This window comes from Chenopodium quinoa, unplaced genomic scaffold (assembly GCF_001683475.1).
Source record: "Chenopodium quinoa cultivar QQ74 unplaced genomic scaffold, ASM168347v1, whole genome shotgun sequence".
NCBI classification, from domain to species: domain Eukaryota; kingdom Viridiplantae; phylum Streptophyta; class Magnoliopsida; order Caryophyllales; family Amaranthaceae; genus Chenopodium; species Chenopodium quinoa.
The window spans coordinates 8,540,343-8,564,530 of record NW_018742345.1 but is presented as its reverse complement, the minus strand read 5'-3'; the positions used below and the strand labels follow the sequence as shown (position 1 = coordinate 8,564,530).

General features: G+C 34.8%; 2 protein-coding genes across 3 annotated transcripts; both read left to right on the top strand.

The window, feature by feature from the left end:
* The first annotated feature begins 282 nt into the window (after positions 1 to 282).
* LOC110694832 (AP-3 complex subunit delta-like) lies at positions 283 to 4,841 on the top strand. Of its 2 annotated transcripts, XR_002505950.1 has the most exons (2): positions 283 to 3,930; positions 4,119 to 4,841. XR_002505950.1 is itself a non-coding variant. In XM_021872000.1 (1 exon), exon 1 carries the CDS (start codon positions 902 to 904, stop codon positions 3,833 to 3,835), a length of 2,934 nt encoding a protein of 977 aa, XP_021727692.1. In that variant the 5' UTR covers positions 283 to 901; the 3' UTR covers positions 3,836 to 4,079. The 2 variants fall into 2 exon arrangements, 1 of the variants encoding a protein (XP_021727692.1); XM_021872000.1 differs by lacking the exon at positions 4,119 to 4,841 and having other exon boundaries at positions 283 to 4,079.
* A 7,255-nt stretch (positions 4,842 to 12,096) lies between these two features.
* Positions 12,097 to 17,307, top strand: LOC110694823. The gene is made up of 2 exons (XM_021871993.1): positions 12,097 to 13,240; positions 16,401 to 17,307. Exons 1-2 carry the CDS (start codon positions 12,713 to 12,715, stop codon positions 17,040 to 17,042), a joined length of 1,170 nt encoding a protein of 389 aa, XP_021727685.1. The 5' UTR covers positions 12,097 to 12,712; the 3' UTR covers positions 17,043 to 17,307.
* Positions 17,308 to 24,188: the final 6,881 nt, after the last annotated feature.

Sequence of the window (24,188 nt, the reverse complement as noted above, 5' to 3'; positions counted from 1 at the left end):
GATTGTATTTATATATGATTAAAAAGCATGAATTGTTGTTACAATTGGAAATACAATTATTGTAGACCCAAAATTTGACACTTTCAAATAATATAATCACATTTTGGATGATATAATCACTTTTTTAGATGATATAATTATCTTTTTGTGAGTCATATTTTGATCTCATATTAAACCATTTAATGAGATTATATAATTATCTTTAGGATGATAAAATTTAAAAATCATCTTTTGAATGATGTAATTTACTATTTAATACTTTTTATAATGATAAATTCACTTTTTGAGTGATACATTTACATAATAGTTTCAAGATGATATAATCACTTTTGTAATAATATAATCACATTTCGTATGATATAATCACATTCGTATGCTATACTAGAAGGTTGGATCTACAATAAGTTATTGTAGACCGGGTCTATTCTAGTCTTAATAATGAAAATATACATAAATGATAATCCAAAAATATTTTACATGAACATAAGTATATTTTTAATATATTGGTAAAAAAAAGAAAAAAAAAATGAATTTACTATTTAGTATTTACCCTTTTGCTACGGATTTTATAAAGAGATAAAAAAAATTAATTAAAAAAAAAAATCGTGTAAACCTCTTGCATAATTTCGCTGTAGAGAAATCAGATTTAGGTCTCAAAACATTGGCTTTCTGCACTGATTGAATTCCTATCATCATAATTCACAATCATCATCTTCTTCCTCAATTCGGACAATCAATACCATTCACAAACCCCCTTTTCCTTCATTTCTACCCCAAAAAAAACACCTCAAATTCTTCTCCTAAAACCTTCAACAGTCAATCTTGGATTCCCCACAATTCTGAAATACCCCATCAAATCAAAATCATATATATATAAAAAAAAACTCAATCCAATTCATCAATGGCGAATTCATCTATAATGGACTCATTCTTTCAACGCTCAATAGATGATTTAATCAAAGGAATTCGACTTCATTCCCCAGAATCATCAACACCCCTTTCATCTTTCCTCTCAAAAGCTATTGAAGAAATTCGTCGCGAAATAAAATCAACAGACCCACAAATGAAATCAACTGCACTTCTCAAATTAACTTATCTTCATTCAATTTATGGGTTTGAAATTTCTTGGGCTGCTTTTCATGTAGTAGAAGTAATCAGTTACCCTCAATTCAATTTCAAAAGAATTGGGTATTTAGCTGCTTCTGCTACTTTCAATGAATCTACTGAAGTTCTTCTTCTTGTTACGAATCAATTCAGGAAAGATCTTTCCAGTTCTAATGATTTTGAGGTCAGTCTTGCTCTTCAATGTTTATCAATTATTGGTACGCCTGATTTGTGCCGTGATTTGTGCAATGATTTGTTTACATTGTTGTCTAGTACTAGACCTTATGTTAAAAAGAAGGCGATTGCTGTATTTCTGAGGGTTTTTAACAAATACCCAGATGCTGTTAGAGTGTGTTTTAAGAGATTAGTTGATAATTTGGAGAGTACTGATCCTCAGGCTGTTTCGGCCGCTGTTGGGGTGTTTTGTGAGCTTAGTTTACGAGACACGAAAACGTATTTGCCATTAGCGCCCGAGTTCTATCGAATTTTGCTTGATTGTAAGAATAATTGGGTGTTGATCAAGGTGTTGAAGATGTTTGCTAAGTTGGCATTGTTAGAGCCTAGGTTAGGGAAGAAGATTGTTGGTCCAATTTGTGAGATTATGCAGCGGTCCATGGCGAAATCATTGGTGTTTGAGTGTATAAGAACTGTTGTGAGTAGCTTGAGTGATCATGAGTCTGCTGTTAAGCTTGCTAGTGTGAAGATTAAGGAGTTTTTGAGTGAGGATGATCCTAATTTGAAATATCTCGGGTTACAGGCGCTTTCTGATTTAGCTACGAAGCACTTGTGGGCTGTGTTGGAGAATAAGGATGTTGTGCTTAAGTCTCTTAGTGATGTCGATTCTAATATCAAGCTAACTTCGTTGCGGCTTCTCATGTCTATGGTGTCAGAGGATAATGTGGCTGAGATTACCAAGGTTTTGGTTAATTATGCCCTGAAGTCTGACCCTGAATTCTGTAATGAGATCCTCAGATCGATACTGGTCACTTGCTCTGGGAATTATTATGAGATTGTTTTTGATTTCGATTGGTATGTATCACTTCTTGGGGAAATGGCTAGGGTTCCACATTGTCAATCAGGGGAGGAAATTGAGAACCAACTTGTTGATATTGGTATGAGAGTAAAGGATGCCAGACCTGAGCTAGTCAAGGTTGGCCGGGACCTTTTAGTTGATCCTGCATTACTTGGTAATCCTTTCTTACATGGGATACTATCTGCTGCCGCGTGGGTTTCTGGTGAGTATGTTGAGTTTTCAAGTAACCCATATGAACTGATGGAGGCTTTGTTGCAGCCACGTACTAGTTTACTGCCATCGTTAGTAAGATCTGTCTATATTCAGTCCACATTTAAGGTTTTAGTGTTTTGCCTTCAGTCTTATCTCTGGCAGCAAGATGTAGTGGATGCTTCTTCCGTTGCTGATGATATGGCATCTTTAAGCTTTGAATCTAAGTCTGGATTGAAATGCCTTGACAGCCAAGATAAGTCAACACATGAAGCTGTTGCAAATTCTAAGCAAATGATGCCTGAGTCTGCAGTCGAAGAATCTTACTCTTGGTCATTTGGTGACTACGGCATTGAAGGTGCCGTGCAAGAGAAACCCACTTTATCGTTGCCCGAGAGAAAAACTTCATCCCAAGATGCAGTTGTTAAGCTGCTAAATATGACTGAAACAGCTCTAGGACCATTATTATGGAGCGATGAAGTGGAAATACAAGAAAGGGCACGGAATATTCTTGGAGTTGTGCATTTAGTAAAGGAAGACGTTCTTCATTGTTCTGGACATCATGTTGACAAATCAGGGAAGAAAGACTTTGAAGTTTCTGAAATCGCTAATCTCTTTGATGATCTTTTTGTTGAAGAGCTTGGTCCAATCTCAGTAACTGCTCAAGCAAGAATTCCTGTACCTGATGATCTTACTCTTAAAGATAATCTCACTGATTTGGACTTGATTTATAGCGACATTCAGCTAAATCCACCATCTACATTTAGCCTTGGAACTTCTCGTTCCAGTGAGAAAGATGATTATTTTCACTCTAATGACCAAGGTGCAGAAGATGTAGATTCGTCAACAATATCTGGATCTCTGCTTGCACAGCACCGCAAAAGACATGGATTATATTATCTTTCTTCAGAAAAGGATGACACAGGTTCTAATGATTACCCTCCCGCAATTGAAAGTAAAAATCTGGACAAGAACGGTAATGAAGTGAATGATCTCGTGAAATTGACTGACCAATCACTTAAACTTAAGAAAAAACCAAGCCATGCTAAGCCTAGGCCAGTGGTTGTCAAACTGGATGAGGGTGAAAATTTCATACCTACAAAAAAGTTGGAGATTACAGAGGATTTGCTTTCTGGTGCAATTAGGGATGTTCTCTTAGGAAGTGAAGAAGTGTCTACTTCATCAAAATATAGTGAAGCTGATAAGCAACTTGTCGAAAGAAAAGGAAAGGAAACACTTGTCATTGACGGTCATCCTAATCTGAGAGAACAGTCTGTTGCTGTAACCTCTGTGGTTGGGAATTCGAGTTCTGGAAGAAGCAAACATAAAAATCATAGTAAAGAGAGACGACACCATAGCCAAGGTGAGAGTGAAGGGAAAGAAAGAAGTCAAAAGGAAAAGAAAAAGAGCAGTCGTCATCGTCATAGCAGACACAAAGAAGTAGAGAAACAGGGCAGCTCAAACAATGGCTCCATACAAACACAACAAATCCCTGACTATTTGCTATAGCATGAAACTTTGGAATGATATTTGTGAATCTATACCTTGTTTTTTTTTTCTTTTCAGAAACGAACAAGTTTTCTTCAATCTCCTGGAATATTGAGGTATGTTTTTTGTGATGGGCTTTTCTTAGATTTTGTCATGAAATTGTTATCTCACTGTGTTTGTGTTATTGTGTTGCAATTTCATATTTTCATGTAATCTATTCATTAATTATTTTCTTCACAATAAGTTTTAGTTAGTTTTCGATTTCTGTTGTGGTCTTGTGATCTCTATCGTTGTTGCTCTCCAGTCTATCCATCTCTGTTTGCGGGGTCAAAGATTTTGCTGTGCTTGTTCAGCCGGATATTTCCTCTTACTCCGTATTAATTTTAACATTTTCTCAATTCAGAAATTTCATACTCACTCTGTATCTTATATGTATACGTTGACACATTTTGACCATAAAACTATGTACATAAGTTAATTTGACTTCCTTTAATGACTTATACTTTAAGAAATAACATATTCATGTTGAGTCTCGTCAGAGTTGTCTAAATGTACCTTTTTTCAAGTATGAGTATCATTTTTTTTAAAAAAATACCTATTAATTTTGGAGACACATGTTAACTAATGTGAAACGGAAAAAGTTTTAATTACTCCCCGTCCCTTAATTGAGAGCATCTATTGCTTTCTCGGGTGCCCAAGCCTAGTTCTATTTAAATATTTTACTTTTTGAAAATAATCCCCTCTTTTTGATGAGTTGTTATCTTTATTTTGTACAAATGATGATTTTTTCTTCAATTAACACTTTTTCTCGTCCACTCTAGTAATTCCTAACCATTTTTTCAGTCTAATCCCACGTGCCATTATGCCAACCTGTACTCCCAATCAACTTTTTAAATTTCTTTTAAAAAAAATCCAAATAGACTCTTAATTAAGAGACAGAGAGAGTCCTATGTATCATTTACGGCAATGTGTTTTCTTCTATATCTTTTCCCCATCACACATGGTACCTCTTTTTAAGAAATCGAGAGAGCATGAAAAGTATTAAGAACATATTCTCTTCAATTTATTTTAGAAACTTATTCTTGTTGGAATTAGATAAGATCATAGTTTTTCCGCTTTTTTTAACTGCATCACTTTCCTAAAAAAAAAGTTTTAAATTAGCTGCTTTACTTCTTTTTTTTTAAAAAAAAAACTAATAAATTATCTTTATCTTTCTCCTACCGCATAGGCCCTATTTATTTTTTCTATCTATCTCTCTACTTCAAAAATTGTCTAAGAGTCTGTGAAAACAAAGTGATACAACTAAAAAACAGAGAAAGTATTAGAGTAGAATAATTCAGATTACACTAGATCATATTATATATTTTTTTTTATCTTATTTGCTTGTAGCTAAATGTCTTTAAGGGTCTGTTCTATTCAGCTTAATTTCAATTCAATTCAGCTCCAATCAGTTGATTTCAATTCATTTCCTAGTTTTCTTCTCTCATAAACAATTCATTTCATTTCAGTTCAGTTTATCTCCAACCAGTTCAGCTCTGCTATGTTAAGCAGAACATGTTTAATGCCTTGTTTAGTTCACCTTACTATTACTTATTTCAAAAAAAATAATTTCAGATCAGATCATCGTTTTACGTGCAATTTTTTGTCGCTAAATATCTTTAATTTGTACTGAAAATAATTATGAAAATCACATATTAAGAAAATACACATTATTACGAATCTAACAAGACCCCAATTGCTATATTTTTTTTTATAGATTATCGTATATTTAAGGTCAAAGTTTGGTCAAACATGACATTCAAATACACATTATTACGAATCTAACAAGACCCCAATTGCTGAACTTGTTCCCCGAGTCGAGGGTATCGCACTTCCTGCCATCCCCTCCCCAGACTCGTCGTTATCCCTCTCCTCCAACGGAGATGGAGGGTGCCTTGAAATTGCTAGACTCTCTCCGTCGGAAGGAGGAGTAGTTAATTCCGCCACCTCCAAGGCTTCTGGTTCACGAGGGTCTTCAATTACCAAAAAGAATGGAGGTCGTGCCCTTGGAGTTCGTCACTCGAGGTCACAACATCGAGGTTCCGTGTCGCCGTATAACTATGTTCGTAACCAAGGAGGAGGTAGTCGGGTTTCAAATTCAGGTGAGCTATTATCCTCGGCCAAACGGTGTTCCGGAGATCCCTCTTCTAATGACCCCGATCAAGCTGGAGGATGTGGGTCCAATGCAGGCGAAAGAATACTGGAAGGATTGGGACAACTTCTTCATCCCAATTCCAGCTCAAATATTTCCGAATAGTTGCTCGAAAACTATGTTCCATTCCAGCCTTAAATATGAAAATTATTGTTTGAAACGTTAGAGGTGCGAATAATGAGGAATTTGTTCCACATGCAAAGGATATAGTTGATTCTCATCACCCTAATATCTTTGTTTTTCTGGAAACAAAGGCTGTCTCCACGCGTGCTGCTCAAGTTTTAACAAAATTAGGGTTTGATAATTATAAGGCAATCAAACCAAATGCTAGTAGGGATCTTTTGGAAAAGTGGAGTGGATATCCTCTTCTTCTCAGATAAAGGAAATTTTTTTCATGGTCTCTTTCACTTTCGTAATGATATTCCAGAGGTTGTCATTACGGGAATGCATGCATCAAGCATCCCTAAGGAGAGGCATATTAACTGGCAGAATATGAAGGAGTTTATTCCTCCGGAGGAAACACCTTGGCTGCTATTAGGTGATCTTAACGAGGTCACTAATCAGTCTGAGAAATCTGGGGGAAGGGCTTTTAGGCAAAATCAATGCAAGGATTTCAAGGCTTTCACTGACAAAGCAGGTTTGGTTGATCTAGGTTTCAATGGTGGCCCATTTACTTGGACAAACACTAGGAAGGATAGTGCTCTTATTCGGTAGAGGCTTGATAGGGCGCTTTCCAGCATGTCTTGGTTGGATTTCTTTCCACACACTAAGGTATATCATCTTACTCGTACCAATTATTCTGATCATTGCCCTCTCTTAGTTGATATGACTAATCCAAGTGTCAACCCTTTGAGGTGCAAGGAGGTTTTGATAGAACACCCTGACTTTGCTAAGTTGTTTGGTTAATAATTGGTATTCTGCTAGTAATAATTTTTTGGAAGGTCTGGGTGATTTTAATAAGAATATTAGGTATTGGAATTCTAATATCTTTGGTAGTATTAAAAAAGAAAAAAAGAAAATCTTGCGTTTAGATGGAATTCAATATTATCTTGCCTATAATAAGTCGATTTTTCTAAGTAATTTGGAAAAAGATTTATTAGCTGTCTTAGAAAATATTCATAGAAGGGAAAGGATAATTTGGGCTCAAAAAGCCGTCATTAAATGGCGGAAATATGCAGATCACAGTACCAAATATTTTCATATTTTGGCCAAAATTAAAAAAAGTAAAGGAAAGATTTTAGCTTTAATGGATAATAATGGTATTTGGATTAAAGATTGTGGCAGATTAAAATCTTTAGCAACAGAACATTTTAAGGATATTTTTCAATCTCGTCTACAATCTTTTGTTACTAATATTAATTTTGAGCATGTTTGTAGTCTCACTGATTCTAATAGGACTGTTATATCCCGTCATCCTTCTTTTGATGAGATTAAAGAAAGCTTGTTTAACATGAATCCAATGAAGTGCCCTGGACCGGATGGTGTGCAACCTAAATTTTTTCAACATTTCTGGGCTGACTTAGGTAACTCAATTTGTAGCTTTGTTAGGAATTGCTTTGAGTCCTGTGAGATCCGTGGGGAGGTTAACCACTCTTACATAGCCTTGATTCCAAAGATTGACAACCCTTCTAAAATATCTGAATTTAGACTAATTGGTCTGTGTAACACACGCTATAAATTGATTACCAAATTGATTTCTAATAGAATAAAACCTTTTCTCTCAAATATTATTAATCCTCTTCAATCAAGCTTTATTCCGGGTCGTGGTATAGAGGACAATGTTATAGTGGTTAAGGAGGTTGCACATGTTTTTAAGAAAGCTAAGAAAGGGAAGAATACTTGTGCTTTAAAGCTTGATCTCACTAAGGCTTATTATAGCCTTGAATAGCCGTTTATTGAGGATACTTTGAGATATTTTGGATTTCCAGCTAACCTTAGTAAGCTAATCATGTATTGCATTTGCATCCCTAGAATAGCTGTTTTGTGGAATGGTGAAATATGTGATTATTTTACCCCTTCTCGTGGTATTAGGCAGGGTGATCCATTATCCTCCTATATCTTTGTTTTGTGCCTTGAAAGGCTTTCAATAGTGATTGAGAATCATGTTAAAAGAGGTTTTTGGAAGCCTATTAGAATCACCCCTTCAATCTTTACGTCCCACATATTCTATGCGGATGATGTGTTTTTATTTGGGAATTCTTCAATTCAAAATGTCACAGAAATGCTGAATATTATCAATAATTTTGGTGACTTATCAGGCTTGAGGATCAATCAGAGTAAATCTTCCATGATTTTTCCTACAAAAATGAACCATGCTATGAGGACTCATACTGCCGATTATTTTGGTTTCAAATGCTCCACTTCTTTTGGTAGATATTTGGGTATAGAGATCAGTCCAAACAAGCTCAAGGCCTCTCATTATTTTTGTCTTTTAGACAAAACCATGGATAGAATTAGGGGATGGCAAGCCAAGCTTTTAAATCTAGTTGGAAGGTGTACCTTGATTAAATCAGTTTTAAATTCCTATCCAGTGTATCACATGCAAACCAATCTTATCCCCTTCTCAGTTTTAGATAAGCTTGAACAAAGATGTAGGAAATTCTTTTGGAATAAGGTGGATAATATTCACTATAGGCCAAGATTAGGATGGAAATTTGTTACCATGCCTCTAGCTGCCGGTGGTTTAGGAGTTAGAAGACTTAGAGATTGGAATGTTTGTTTCATGGCTAAGCTTGGGTGGTCTTTGCTGAATAATTCCTCTAAACTTTGGGTAAGAATTTTCAATGAGAAATATTTAAAGAATTCAGCTTTCTTTGACTGCTCTCCTAAGTCTTCTCATTCCCAAATTTGGAAGGACATTCTTAAGGGTAGGAAGCTCCTTACTTCAGGTTTGAAAATTGGAATAGGTGATGGGTCCACTACTTCATTATGGTTTCATCATTGGGTAGGTAAATCTTCCATTCACATTCTTTTAAATTCAGAAGTTCCACCAAGTAAAGCTCATTGGTTTGTGAAGGATGTTATTAGGAATGGGGAATGGTATCTTGATGAGATTAGGCATTTACTTCCTCTTCCTTTAATTTCTGAAATTCTTGCTACTCCTATATCTAAGTTCTCAGTGTGAGGATTTTATTCAATGGCCAGCTTCCAAATCAGGAGTCTTTACTATTAAGTCTGCATACCATTCTCTAATTTCTCCTTCTTATGCTAATTTTTCCTATTTTCAACTCATGGAAACACAATTTGGAAAATTACTGTGCCTACTGAATATAAAACAGATTTTTCACCAAATACCACTGAGTTAAAGCTTAATTCACCTTATACCATAGAAAACTTTCTAATACACCGTATAACCTTCAGTTTAACTAAAATGTCACAACATGCCATTAATGACTAACAGACGTTAACACCGTTAGTCATTAAGGCTAATAAGGTCACGTGGCAACATATGATTGGTTCCCTTTTAAATTACTTAATTTTAAAATAATTATATAATTTTAATTAAAAAAATAAAAAAAAAAGAAAAAGAAAAAAACCCAGCCACCCACGTCTCTCCAGCCACCACCGTCCCTCCAGCCACCCACGTCCCTCCACCCAGCTAGCCACCACCGGTCGGCGAAAAACTCGACCATAACCCTTGCGCCGGCGCCGAATTCCGACCACAACCCCTGCACTGACCTGAAATTCGACGATAATACCCCCGTCGGGCCGCCGTACTCCCTTTCTCTTGAACCACCGGCGAAATCCTAGAAGAACAATCAAACCACCGGTCGCGAAACAGTCCATCTCCCTCGAAGAACCCTTCGCTAACCATCGGTCAGCGCCCAAACCCCCCTCCCCCGCGCCGACGAATCAATTTTTCCCCTATTGGTGCCATTTCCACCCCAAACTAAACCACCACGTATGTCGAAATCCTAAAACCAAAATCTAGGGTTTCGATTTTGGTGTTTCAGGGTTTAGGGGTGGTGGTTTTCGGCAAGGTGGGCGGCGGCGACGTGTGGGAGTGGATTTAGGCTGCCGCGCGAAGGTGGTGGCTGGAGATTTTGGGAGGGAAAGGGGAATTCGTAGGTGGTGCTTGGGAATTCGAGAGGGATAGGGATACTCGCAGGTGGTGGCTGGGAATTCCGGAGGGAAAGGTGGCTGGGGTCGGGAATTTCACTGGCGGGGAGGGGGGACGATCGCCGGCCAGCTGGGCGTAGGGTCAGGGCTAGGCTGGTGGCAGCGGTGGCTAAGGTGGTGGTGTTTTTTTTTTTAAAAAAATTTAAAATAATTTCTCTAAAGTTAGTTAATTAAATAAAGAATATTAATAAGAACCAATTATAAGCTGCCATGTGGCACAATTAACGTTAATGACTAACTGAGTTAACGGAAAGGGCAAGTTGTGAAATTTTCATAAAACTGAAGGTTATATGGTGTATTAGAAAGTTTTCTATGGTATATGTTGAATTAAGCTTTAACTCACTGGTATATGGTGAAAAATCCGAATATAAAATGTTGCTCTGGAATATCATGCATACTATCCTCCCTGTAGCTGAAAAATTAGCTATCATCCTTCCTATTATATCCCCTATATGTGCTCGGTGTAACCTATACAGTGAATCACACTTGCATTTATTTAGGGACTGTTATTCATCTTCAATATTATGGAAGGATATATTTGCTAAACTCCCCTTGCCAATTAATTTTTATTTTCATAATTTTTTTGGTTTGGATTGGATGGATTGGTTGAAGTTTAATCTTGATTATGATAGTCATTGGAGGATGTCTTTTACTATTGCTCTTTGGCATATTTGGAAACATAGGAATATTGCTGTGTTTGACCTTAAAATGTTTCACTCGAGAGTGGTGTTTAGTAGATTTATCATACACTACCAATGTACTAATCATATTATGCAGGGTAAAGCAATAGTTTCAGGTATGCCAAGCAGCTCAAGAACTTTGAAAACTTGGAGCCCACCCAAAGTTATTAAAATCGGGATTCTACTTTGAATCGAAAGGGCCTCTTAGAATCGAATCGTAAAATCGAATAGTAGAATCGTAAGATTCTACAAACACGCATAATCAAGACGTCATATCCAAATTTAATTGAAATTATTTAAATTTTAAGTTTAAAACCTAATTATTAATAGAAAATAGTTGTTTATTCACTAAGCAACCAATAATTGACAATATATACTTATAAATAACGTTGTAGGCATGTTTTAAACTTGTAAGGTTTTCATTAATTAAGAGAATACATAGAATCGGGTAGAATCGTAAATCGAATCGTATGACATACATAAATCGTAAAATCATAAGATTCTAAGATTTAAATCAGGATTTTAATAGCAATGAGTCCACCTCCTCAAGGAAGGGTAAAAATCAACATGGATGGTGCTTGGGTTTCAATCAATGTCGCTGCAGGGGGTGGGGATGTAAGGAAGGATGATGGTACTTGGATTATGGGGTTTTCAAGCAAGTACAATGTTGTTATTGCTTTTGCTTCGGAATTGCTTGCGGTTAGGGAGGGGTTAGCCATGGTGAAGAGGCTTTAAATGAAGGAAGTAAAGCTGGAGGTTGATGCTCTTTCATTGAGGGTTATGCTCAAGTCTGCTGGTAACAACATTCACCACAAACTTGCTGCTGTAATTAAGGATATTGAGGAAATCATCAAGTACTTTGATGTTTTTGACATTACTCATGTTCAGAGGGACTATAATGCAGTGGCACATGAACTGGCGGTCATTGGTCTTGAGATGAGTATAGGTCACACTCTTCATATGGTGTGTCCTGACAAAATTAGACCTATCTATGAGGAGGAGCAGGCTGCGATAGCTGCGGCAGCTGCTGCTGGAAATGATGACTAGTTCCTCAAGTTCCAAACACTTGCTTAACAACAAGTTTTTTTAACTGTTTTTATGTTTATTTTGTTGCTTTTCGGAGGTGCACTATTTCTATTCTAGGTAGAATGATCTCTAATTTTGTTAAGGTTTTTCTGAGATCATGTATTTTAGCTATTAAGCATGCTTCTAATTTTACTTACGGAATGAAGCTGCTTGTATTTATATGTTGTAAACGTTTTAAGTAATTAATATTATCGTCTTCTTTGTGTTAAAAAAAAGAGTATTTTCAACGTGACCAATATTTAAAAGTCATCAAACAAGTTGTAGTAAATAAGATGTAAGAGTGTTGGAGTCATGGACTTAAAAAACAAAAGCTAAAATAAAATTAAAAAAAAAAAGCGCTCAAATAGAGGTGGTCATCAATTTGGACAAATCTAAAAATGTATTATTACAAAATCTTGGTACAACCCAATTTTTTAATCACTTCTAAGCCCAATCACAAAATTGGTAGCCTTATACTATAACCGGTTTTTGCAAGGGCCCGTTAAATTTCTCTAGAAATGTCGATAGTATGTAAGTAACTATAATTAAATCGTCGGTCAAGAATGCTGGCATGATTAGAATTATACATAAAAAAAAATAACAGAGCGGAGGTGTCCTTTTGCTGACTATTCAATTCATAATGTACGCTCTTCTAAAGAAACGCAAGGCGTCTAAGCTGCTATTCTTAGACTTGCTCATTCCTTTACTTCTGTGAACTTTCCACCTCAGCAACGCTACCTTATTTAAGCCACTCTTTTTTCACATATACACATCATCTGTTTTTTTTTCTTCCTTTTATAAATTTCAAATTTAGCAACATTTTTATTTTTCTCTTCTTACACAATGAAGAACAACATACCAACAATACCCACTTCATCATACAAACTCCTAAACATACAAATTAACCTTAATAATTTAATCTCTTACTTAGTCATTTTCGCTTTCGGGTTAACCATTGGTAGTACATTCTTTAGCCATGATACATCTTCAAGTTATACACTTCCTCTAAATAATATTGAGCTTCTTAACTTCACGGCCGCTGTCTCGGATAATGATTTTGATGTTCCGGTGTCGGGATCGAATGCTACGACGATCAATGACACGGTTATGCATGATATGGAGGATGATGAATTGTTATGGAGAGCATCAATGGTGCCAAAATTAGGTGGAGGTGATTATCCTTCAAATTTTGTGAAAAAAAAGATTGCTTTTATGTTTTTGGTTAGAGGTCCATTACCATTAGCACCTCTTTGGGAAATGTTCTTTAAAGGTCATGAAGATCTTTATAACATTTATATTCATTCTCATCCTTCTTATAATCAATCTCTTCCAAGCAATTCAGTCTTCCATGGCAGGAGAATACCCAGTAAGGTTAGTTTCATGTTTCCATGATTAATACTCGCTTTATTTCAGTTTGCTTACTAAATAGTATCTTTGTTAAGATTTAGTTGTCATGTTACCTGTTTAGTTTGTATCATCAACTAACACGACAAATAAATCTAGGCGGAGGAAGTATTTGTTTTCAATTCCAATTTTGTTGCCTACTTGTTCTGTTCTGTTATGTCCAAATTTATAAATAGAAGAATGTATGTTTTTTTGTTAAAAAAAAAAATTATGATTAATGTGGTATTATATTGCAATAGTAGATGAAATTAATTAAATATACTATTATTGGAAATCCATAGAAGTAGGATTGTAATATGAAGACTAAGTCTAGATGATATGCTTCATTTTCATCAATTTTTCCCTTAGTTAGGCCAAATTAGGGACTAGAGGAATTTGTTGCAGTGAAAATCTCATCAAATTCACATTTTTGGGAAGAAAGAATTTGCGTTGTTTTGGGATTTCTTTTACTTGGTCAAGTGGAGTGTCGTTGTTTTGTTGATTTATTGACATTTTGTGTATTACAACCACATTCATTCAATGTAAATTAATTACTACTAGTAATGTATTAATTAATAATTAATAAATGCAGTGCAAAATTTAGTTAATTTAATTTCAAAGTGAAATCAAGAATCTTGTAAGGCCTTGCTAAAACCCTTGAAGCACATTTCCGCTAGATATTGCGGACCATTTCTGTAAATTAAAAATCGCAAATGTCTAAGTTTGTTTTTTTAGAATAAGATAAGATAGATTAGTTTACATTACATGTATTACATTATCCTAGAACCATTAAATTTTTTTTTTTTTCCTAGCCATAAGTTTTATCCCTCACAGTCTCGCTTATGGAACTTTGATTTCAACTTCTTGTGTGTTAACTAATAAGATTTAATGTAAATTCGATCTATTAGGCTACTTTAATACTCGTAATGATTGAAGTCGATAAATATACACAATGTAGTATTTTTTTTTTTTTTTTTTGAATGTTTGAGTCAATTAAGTAAAAAAAAGTTTTGAAAAGAAGTAACAATAATAATTTTTAAAGGGGGAAAAAAAAAAGACATAAGTGTAATATATACATAGATAGTAAGACCTTATTCTTTTGAGCTAAATAAAGAAAAATGAATTAATCTAATTTAAATTGAAAATAAAAGTCCTAAAGAACTTAATACAAGTGAAACAGTGCAAATATTGTAAAAATTCTAAAGTAAAGAATTGTTATAAATTAAGATATCAAATGTTAAAATTTGTAATCTAAATTAAAATAGGAAAAATCATAGAAGATACATGAATAGTAGAAATAGTGAAAATGAATTCAACATATTACACAACTTGAATATCTTACTTTGGTCAATTCCTTTTGATCAACTTATCATTAATCACATGATTCACACAACAATGACAAAATCAATGCAATGTTATTTGTCACTTTATAGCATCAATATACCTTAGCTAATTTTTTGTAGTGACAAAAATATTACTCAGTAATAAATTACAAAGTACAATCTTAAATGCAACAATAATATCATCAAACCATGGTATAATTTTTAACTTACCAAATAAATTAAATGTTGTTGGAAATTTTGTGTAACCAATGCTATTCCAATACGCAAATCCATTAATGAGAATAATTAAAACTACATTAGGCAGTTTTAATAGCAGAATTAATAAAGAATATTGTATGTCCTACACTTTACACACCAACCAGATTTTAAATTAGCAAAGAAACGAACAAAATATGTTCAAAGAATCAAGCAAAGTATTAAACTGATACGGCAAATCAGTCCATTAATTCATTGATAAGTAAAGTCTTTAAACACACTTTATTCAAAAAATATACATGTAATTTTTATTTTTATTAAAGTAAAATGGTGATTTGTCGCAAGAATGTTGGCTTAAAAGACTCTGTAAATCACTAATACCAAAAATCCCTTTGTCACCTTAAAAATCGCCGTTATGAAATTGGTGCCTCTAATTCATATTTTTAAAATTAATTTCACATGGAATTGATTATTGCGTAATTTAATAATATGTGGGAGACATACTCTTAATTAATTCAAATAATTAAATGGGCCTACCACAAGTAAAGCTGTTAGCTATCACTTTCCTTAGATATGTTCATTAAAAAGGTCAATAAAGTTGCCTTAAATTACTTTCGTTATTAGTATACGTGTGCGGGGTGTGTTCATCGTTCTACGATTGAATTGTACGATTTAAAACGCGTTGCATGACTTCTTTTAAATGAACATGTGCTAGTGTTATGCCCATTTTATTCATAGGACCATTCATGAATCATAATTTCTCAAACCTTTAATCATTGGTCCTTTTTTATTCACTCCGGCATTACGGTTTTTCCGGGTGGATTCAGGATTTTAAACATGAGATAAATGACTAAGGACATTAAGGGAATTTTTATTAGTTTTTATTTTATTTTTATTTTTTATGGGTGCATTAATACATAGTTGAAAGCGCAAATACCACATAACAAAAGATAGATAAATATTAGCATAAAAAAAATAAAAAATAGGTTTTTTTTTTTTTTTTTTTTTTGGTTTGTTTTTTCTTTCTTTCGTCTTTTCTGAATTGTCAATAAACACACCATTATTATTATTATGTGTAGTTTCATCTAGCATTTCATTAGTAATGGAAGTTTTATTGTTACAAAAATATAAATAAATTGATCGTTAATCTCATTTGTTTTCCAACAACAGATAGAGCTTTGATGGTTAAACATTATGAAATCATGGTTTTAGTTTGTAGACAACATTTTTTTAAGGTCATGTTTTAGGGCTTGTTCACATTTACTGAACTGAGCTGAATTGAACTGAACTGAACGGATTGGAGCTGAACTGAACTGAATTGATTAGATCTGAACTGAAATAGGCTGAAATGAATATTTTAGGAGAGAGGAAAATTAAGGGCTGAACTGAACTGATTGGAGCTGAACTGAACTGAAATTGAGTAAATGTAAACAGACCCTTAGTCTTGTGTTATGGGCATATAAACCATCTTTAACATTCAAACATAAAAGTTAAGATGATAGTAGTGATGTTGTGAATTTGTAATATTTAGAAAAGATGTTACATTTATTATTGATTATATGTTGTATATAATTTATATTGATCTGATTCTGTAATTTTGTTGAATGAAGGATGTTGAATGGGGCCAATTTAACATGGTTGAAGCAGAACGTCGCCTACTAGCAAACGCTCTTCTAGACGTATCAAACCAACGGTTCATTCTCTTATCAGAATCATGTATACCACTCTTCAATTTCTCCACAGTTTATTCATACCTCGTAAATTCGAACAAGAGTCACGTAGAGGCATACGATTTACCCGGTCCAGTAGGCCGTGGGCGTTACAGCCATTACATGATGCCACAAGTAACGTTGTCGCAATGGCGAAAAGGATCCCAATGGTTCGAGATGGATCGTACCCTAGCACTCGAAGTTGTGTCGGACCAAGAGTACTTCCCATTGTTCCAAAAATTTTGCACTCGCGCATGCTATGGTGATGAACATTATTTACCCACATTTATAAGCATTAAGTATTCATGGATGAATTCTAATAGGAGCATAACATGGGTTGATTGGTCGAAAACCGGGCCTCATCCCGGTGTGTTTCAAAGGCCTCATGTTACTCCTGAACTCCTTAATACCATGAGAAGTAATGGCACTTGTGAGTATAATGGGGAAAAGACCGATGTTTGCTTCTTGTTTGCAAGAAAATTCATGCCTGGTACTCTAACAAGGTTGTTAAGATTTGCTCCACAAATTATGAAGTTCAAATAAAACTTAGTGTAAATTTTGTGAATGTGCATTGGATCCGAGATGTTAAATATTTAGTCGGCTAGTTTACTAGATACTTAGAGATTTAGGAAACACATTTGTTGGTTTATCATTATTTCTTTAATTTTTTTTATTGTATATTTGTTGTTTCACATGAAAGAAACGAAGCATAGGATGGTGATTGGTGAATGGGTGATAGGTGATGGCCGGTGTTTTGTAATCTAAAATAAAACTAGTATATAATTGTACCGTATATTTCTCATGAAAATGGTTTCTTAATGTTCATCAACTTTATGCTATAGAAATTTTGTCTATGATTTTTATTTTATTTTTTAGGTAATATTCTCTCCGTTTCATAATGTTAATCCCATATAAAATCAATCACATAAAATAAGAAAACAAATATATTTGAAATCTAACATTAAAGTACAACAGATTTCATAATTAGTTTATCTTATTTAAATTTTTTTAATTTTTCATTAGGAAAGCACAAGTTATAATTGCATAATTAAAGGTGAAAATTTCCTTACTTAGAGTCATGTTATCAATTTACATTAAATTAATTCAAAAAAAAAATCAAGTGATAAATGAAATATATTCAATATGGGTAGATCTTTTAGAATCACCCAAAATAATATATGAGATTAACATTATGAAACGGAGGGAGTACTATATACAACCCTAATATACTTTTTTTTTTCTGGTATTAAGTTGGAAATTTATCGAAAATTCACGAGTAAATCAGTGTAATAAATGTTTATTTATTATTAATTCTTTTCATTTTAGTGTATATATCTTTTTACTTATTTTTTATATGTATTGTGCTGCAATTAATTTTAACCAAAACTTCTTATTTTTCCAAATTTGTACTTGACTAGTTGACACTATTTTAGCAAGGTAATGGGTGATAAAATTACCATCCCTCTTAATATGTGGGTATTATAGGAGGAGCATACAAAGCTCATGAAATGAATATCGATCACAACAACAAAGCACCGACTTCAGCTCTTCTAATTTAGTGCAAACGTCTCATTTACAATTGTCAATAATTGTATGGCTATTTGTAGGTGTGGATTTGCCTACACAAAATAAATGATGATGCATCCGTTTCAATTTTATTTTATTTTTTGGCTTGCATCCGTTTCAAATTTGAATGTGCTTGGTGTAAGATTAGCTTTTTCTTAAGGCAATAGTTTGGAAAAAGTAGGGAGTCGTTAACAAATTTTTTGGAAAGATTTGTAAACCTATTTCCATTGATCTAACCAAAAGGAACATCGAAAAATATTGTGTAGAACAGATTCACGTGAATCTGTCTTATTTGATTGGCCCACATGTGGCTCGTTTACTTAAAGTTTGGCCCTTGAGCGGCTCGTCATTTAAATATCCATGAATTTCAAAATCAATACCAAAGTTCGCCTTTCTCCTTCTTCTTATCCACGTTTTCTGCATTATCACTCCATTTTCGTCAATTACACTCCATTACTATCGAATTAACTCCATTTTCCCGAATAATTTGCATCACTACTTCATTTTTCAACATTAAAATTAGTTGCATGTAATTAGTTATAAGTTCTTTGGTTCTTATATATAAACCCTGACGTTCGTCATTCTTGACTACATAATGTCTGACAATTTCGCCGATTAAAGATTCTTCGCCCTTAAAAGTTTATCATAAACGAAGTAAACAACCATGAAAACAGGACAAGACAGTTACAATGGCTGAAAGGTTTATTACATTTCAATTATTTAGGTTATACTTTTATTTTTTTGAAATCCTTTTTTATAACTTATTTTTTTTATTTGCAAGATCCTTATTTATAACTTTTTTTTTATTATTTGCAAGGATCATTCTAAAGCTGCATTGAAGAAGCGTGGTCCTAAGTCTGGTTCTAAACGAAGTCAAGCTGTAAGGTTTGAAATTCTTTCTATTTATTTCGTAAAAAGTCTTGTTTGGATAGAGTATTCGTTGTTTGATACTATAATATCTTTGTTAGGAAACAGAGAATTTTTTGTTTGATGTAGAATATTCTTGTCTGGAATTATCTTATTGTTGTCTGATATTATATTGTTGTAATTTAATATAATGGATTATTGTTATCAGGTGTTACAATTACTTTGTCAGGAATTACATTATTTTTATCAGAAATTAGCTTATTATTTTTTGATAAATCATACTTACAAATTAGATTTTCTGCCTTGTGACAAGGGAATAAACGTGTCGTCAATTGTCTATCCCTAGATCAAATACAATTTATACAACCTATACAAACCTAATACGAGTATAAAGCAAGCATAGGGGTCGAACCACAGGGAACGGATAAACACCACTAAATGTTATCGACAATTAAGCTAGTCCGAAATAGGAGATAAATAAACTAAAGTCTAAAGATGCTAAAATAAGAAATAAAACACTAAGATGAAAAGAAAGCAGTAAAAATAGAGGAGAGAGAGGTAGAGATTCTCATTGATTGAAGATGAAAGTTTATAGAAAAGATGAACAATTCCTTCTTCAAAATCCAAACTCAACAATGGTGAAACCCTTACATTCTCTCTCTAAACTACCCTAATCCTAACCTAAACCTAGAGAGAGAAGCTCTCCTAAAAACTAATTAGATAATAGAATAAAAAAAAGAAATAAAAATAAAAGAAAAAGAAAAATTAAAATAAAATCCCCCAAATTCCACAAAACAAATCAGACTTTTTTTTTTCTCCTTCGATTTCCTGGCTGCTTGAAATCCATTGAAGCACCATTTCATCACCACCGTTCATCAACCATCATCATCAAATCGTCACCGCTCATCCTCCTCATTTATCATCAAGCATCAAATAAAATCCGTCCGATCTTCATTAATTATCACGCGCGAAGCTCGTGAAATGCATGGTTCGATCGAACCGAGGGTTGGTGTGGCCGAACTACGGGGTTGGTTCGGTCGAACCATGGGTGTGTTCGACCACACCTCTTCAGATTACTCCCTCCATTCCACAATGATGTTCCTGTTTTGAATCTTTGACTTTTTTAAGAAAGAGAGAATCTTCTAAATTTCTCTTAATCTATAAGAGCAAATATAGTCATGTGGGATCTAGTTTAATTCGTCTTGGTGAGTAGATTATTAATATCTAACTTTTATAATTTTTACTAGTGTGAGATTAAAGATATTTGCGGTCAAAGATGGGTAAAATTTTGCATCGATTTGTGAAACAGGAACATCATTATGAAACGGAGAGAGTACAAAACCTCAAAAGTTTCTGATTGTTTTGACATTTTTTTGCATTTCGACCAAACCCTCAACGGTTTGCTCGAACCCGATTGATTTGCTATTTGCTCTGATTTTGGGCGCTTGATTGAAGGGTTGAGTAATTGTGGTGGATGCGGAGATTGGGTGGCTGAAATTGAGGGGTTGTTCTGGTGTTGCTGTGTGGTGGTTAGATATTGAGGGTGAGAAGGTGAGCTGGCGCGGGCTGGTGCTGATTGTTGACGGTGGTGTAGGCGGTTTGTTGTTGTGGGTTGCACGGTGGCCGGAAATTGCGCGGCTGCTACTGCAATTGAAGGTTGGACTGGTGGCATGGTTGGTTGGAGTTGCGGGTGCAGGTGGATGGTGGTGCAGGGGTTGTTGTGTTTGTTGCTATTGCTGTTGCAGTTGGGGTGGTGTAGGATAGTGAGGAAGTGGCTGCGGTGTGTGGTACGGTGGTTTGGGTGGCTGCTGTGGCTGCTAGGTGTGTGGAGCAGGGAATTTGAGAGGTGGAGCTGCTGTGTGCGTGAGGGAGCAGGGGAATTGGTGTGGTGATGGTGGTTAAGAAGGTGGGGTGATGGATAAGAGGTGGGCAGCAGCCAGCAAAGTAAAGGCACACACTTTGTCTCGTCCCCGAATTCTGAACTCACTTGACATGAAACCCGGGACCCTACACACAAAACCGAGAATAGATTTGGGACAAAGAATAAAATAAAAGAAATAAAATAGAAAATAAAAGAAATAACACTAAACTAATAAAAATTAAATAAAACTATACAAGTAAATAAAATCAAATAAATAACAAAATAAACTTACAACTAATAAAAACTATGAAAGTAACAAAGAAAAGGAACGAAATAAAATAAATCGAAAGCAAATAAAATACGAAAATAAACTAGAAACCAATTAAATAAAGAAATTAAATTAAAACATACTAAAACTAAGAAATAAACTAGAAACTTTATTAAAAAGAAAATAAGAGAATAAAAGGGAAAATAAGGTAAAATAAACACGAAAATGACTCTAAAAATACTTCCTAAGAGTGAAATAAATGTCACTCATCAATTCCCCCAAGGTAAACCTTTTCTCGTCCTCGAGCAAAGCTAAGGCAAAAGAGAACAAGATGGATTTATTGAAAGAAAAAGAAATAAAATAGAAACAAAGAGAAAGAATGTACACTAACTCACTGCCGTAGGAATCACAGATGCATATAACGTATGCATCAAGCCCTTTAAACCCCCATGTCGCCAAAGAGGACGAGTAAGCTCTTGTGAGGGTTTCCTAAGAGGTTTAACCCACAACTCTCGACAAAAACCAAGGCAAGGCAACAAATGGAAAAAGAGAAGAAACATGAAAAGATAAAACAAACACAAGCTCATGTATGGACAAAAGATAGGGACAAGTACTAATGAATGCAAACCTTTTTAAATGGACAAATGTATGCACGTTCCAAGATGTCAATGGTTGATAGAAACATAACACATGCTAAGCATAGAGAACTACTTAGGACTCAATCCACCCTAGCCCCAACCAATCGGGCCACGTTCTCTCCACTAGCTTCAAATCAACCCTTAAGCTAGCTTCTCAAGATTCCACGAAGGAACCGGAAAAAGATAAAGAAATGAAAAACTTTGAGAAGGTAATCCCGACGTCTTAACTATGCATACTCTTTCCATAGGTTTGAAGTCTATCTCCCTCCACCGTTCCTTTGACCTAACCCACTAGAGTCTAAGGGTCTTTTTATTGGTAGTAACGTAAGGCTAAGGGTTAAGGCGGGGTAAAAATTTGAAATTTGGTGATATTTCCTAAGTGAAGCAAAAAGTGCAGCCGACACTCAAAAACAGCTCAAGAAGTCACTAAATATCAAACAAAAATACCAATAGTGCCACTCCCCCAAGCTTATTCAACACCAACACACAATATATACAAAATGAAGGAACGATCCCCCCCCCCAAACTTGCACAAAGCATTGTCCCCAATGCTTAAACTAGGGAAGAAAACGAAACCATCAAAAATATTTTTATTATTTTTGTTTCTTTTCCAATTTTTTTTTTAATTCTTTTTTTTCGTTGTCATTGCCTTTTAACTATGGACGACTTTTTCTTGAAACTTCATTTGATTTTCATAAATTGCATTTTTCTTTTGAAACTGAACTCTAACCAAATCTCAAAGTGCTTCTTGTTTATGATCAATATTCTCAAAACTCAAACCTCACATGTCAATGCTTCACTAACTAAAAGGTTGGTAAACATAGGTCATTAGGTTTGTAACGCGGTTTAAACAAGAGCGGGAAACATAAGGCTGAAATTGGTTAGCAAGTAGGTGGATGCAAAATAGAAAATCAAATTTGTAACAAAACAAAAAAAAAGATAAAGAAAAATGAGAAAGGGGTTCCCTTTTCCTCCCCTAGAGTGCTTCGGTCACGATCTTGGGAGCTATAAGTCAAAACAATGATCAAGACATGCATAGCTAAGGATCCAAATGTGCCACACAACAAAATGATGAAGGCTAGAACAATGTTACCTCACAAGGGATTAGAACTAGTCAAATACCAACCAAGGGTGTCAAATCCACTATAGAGAGAAACACCATCTTACCACATACCTGTGAATTAAGGCTTCATGGATTCCTAAAAGTTCCTAACCCGACTACCTTAGCATGTAATACCCTAGAGTCAACCAATGACACTCTCAAATCGTGAGCACATTAACCACTTAAGAAGAAAGGCATTCAAGAGTAAACAAATCCACAAGATATAATGTCCAATCCAAGTTAAAACAAAGACATAACACCTAATTGCCTTGATCAAAACGAAAATCTTTTTGTATTTTTCAAAAGCATAAAAAACATGAAAATGCATATACTCAAGTGCATGGCATATATGAATCAACATCCCACTAAACATGATAGAATACCCTCCCCCAATCTTGAATGAGGCAACATGCTCAAACATAGACCAAATAATCCATGGGAGGGGAAAACAAGGAGAAATTAATCCAACATTACCAACACATGATCTTCAAGTCACAATGAGTAAGAGAGAGGGAAAAGAAGGATATTACCGGATATAGAGAAAATGCAAAATCACACAAAAACCCTAAATAACCTCATAGGATCCACAATCTCTACAAATAAGGCTGGAACTCCACATGATAGGTAAGTTGAGGCACATTTCCTTGATTCTTTATCATCACCAAAGCCCAAGAGTATGTCGAGTTGTGTACCTAGGAAGGAACACAAACACGTCCATGAGAGAAAATCTAATCTAAAAAGAAAAGAAAATGAAAGCAATAAACACGGGTTACTTCCCGCAAAGGCTTGTTTAACTTTCAAGCGAGACCGCTCTAGGAAGTAATAATTCAACGCACGCAAGAGCTTGTCAAATGCACTACTACACATTTCATGGGGGTGTAAATAGGAAAATGACGGAATAAGAACGTGCAACAAAATCATTGCACGCAAGTGAAGAGGGAGATTCCAAAAGAAAGAAGAAGAAGGATCGAAAGGAAACTCAAGAAAGTAGGAAGTAGAAAAAGGAAAAGAAGAATGGAAAGAAAAAGAAAAAGGCAAATCCTCATCACAAAATTTTTGGTTGACAAAATTCCTCTCTTCCTCAATAATGATGGAATGAGGGACATGAAAATCATCCATAGAGGGTGGCTCTCCAATAGGCTCTTTGAGATAGGAAGGGAGAGAAATAGGGTAAGGAAGGATGTGGTCGAACCTTAGAGAAAAAGGGGTATGAGAAATGGGAAAAGGGGTAGCTACTCCCTCACTACAAGGTCTCACATCGCCAATGAGGGCATGAAAATCAATCATTGAATCCTCAAATGAAGGGCACTCACGATCTACACCTCCCTCAAGCTCAAAAACTCCAAGGGAATCAACCTTATCCTCCTTTTCACCATAATAGACAACC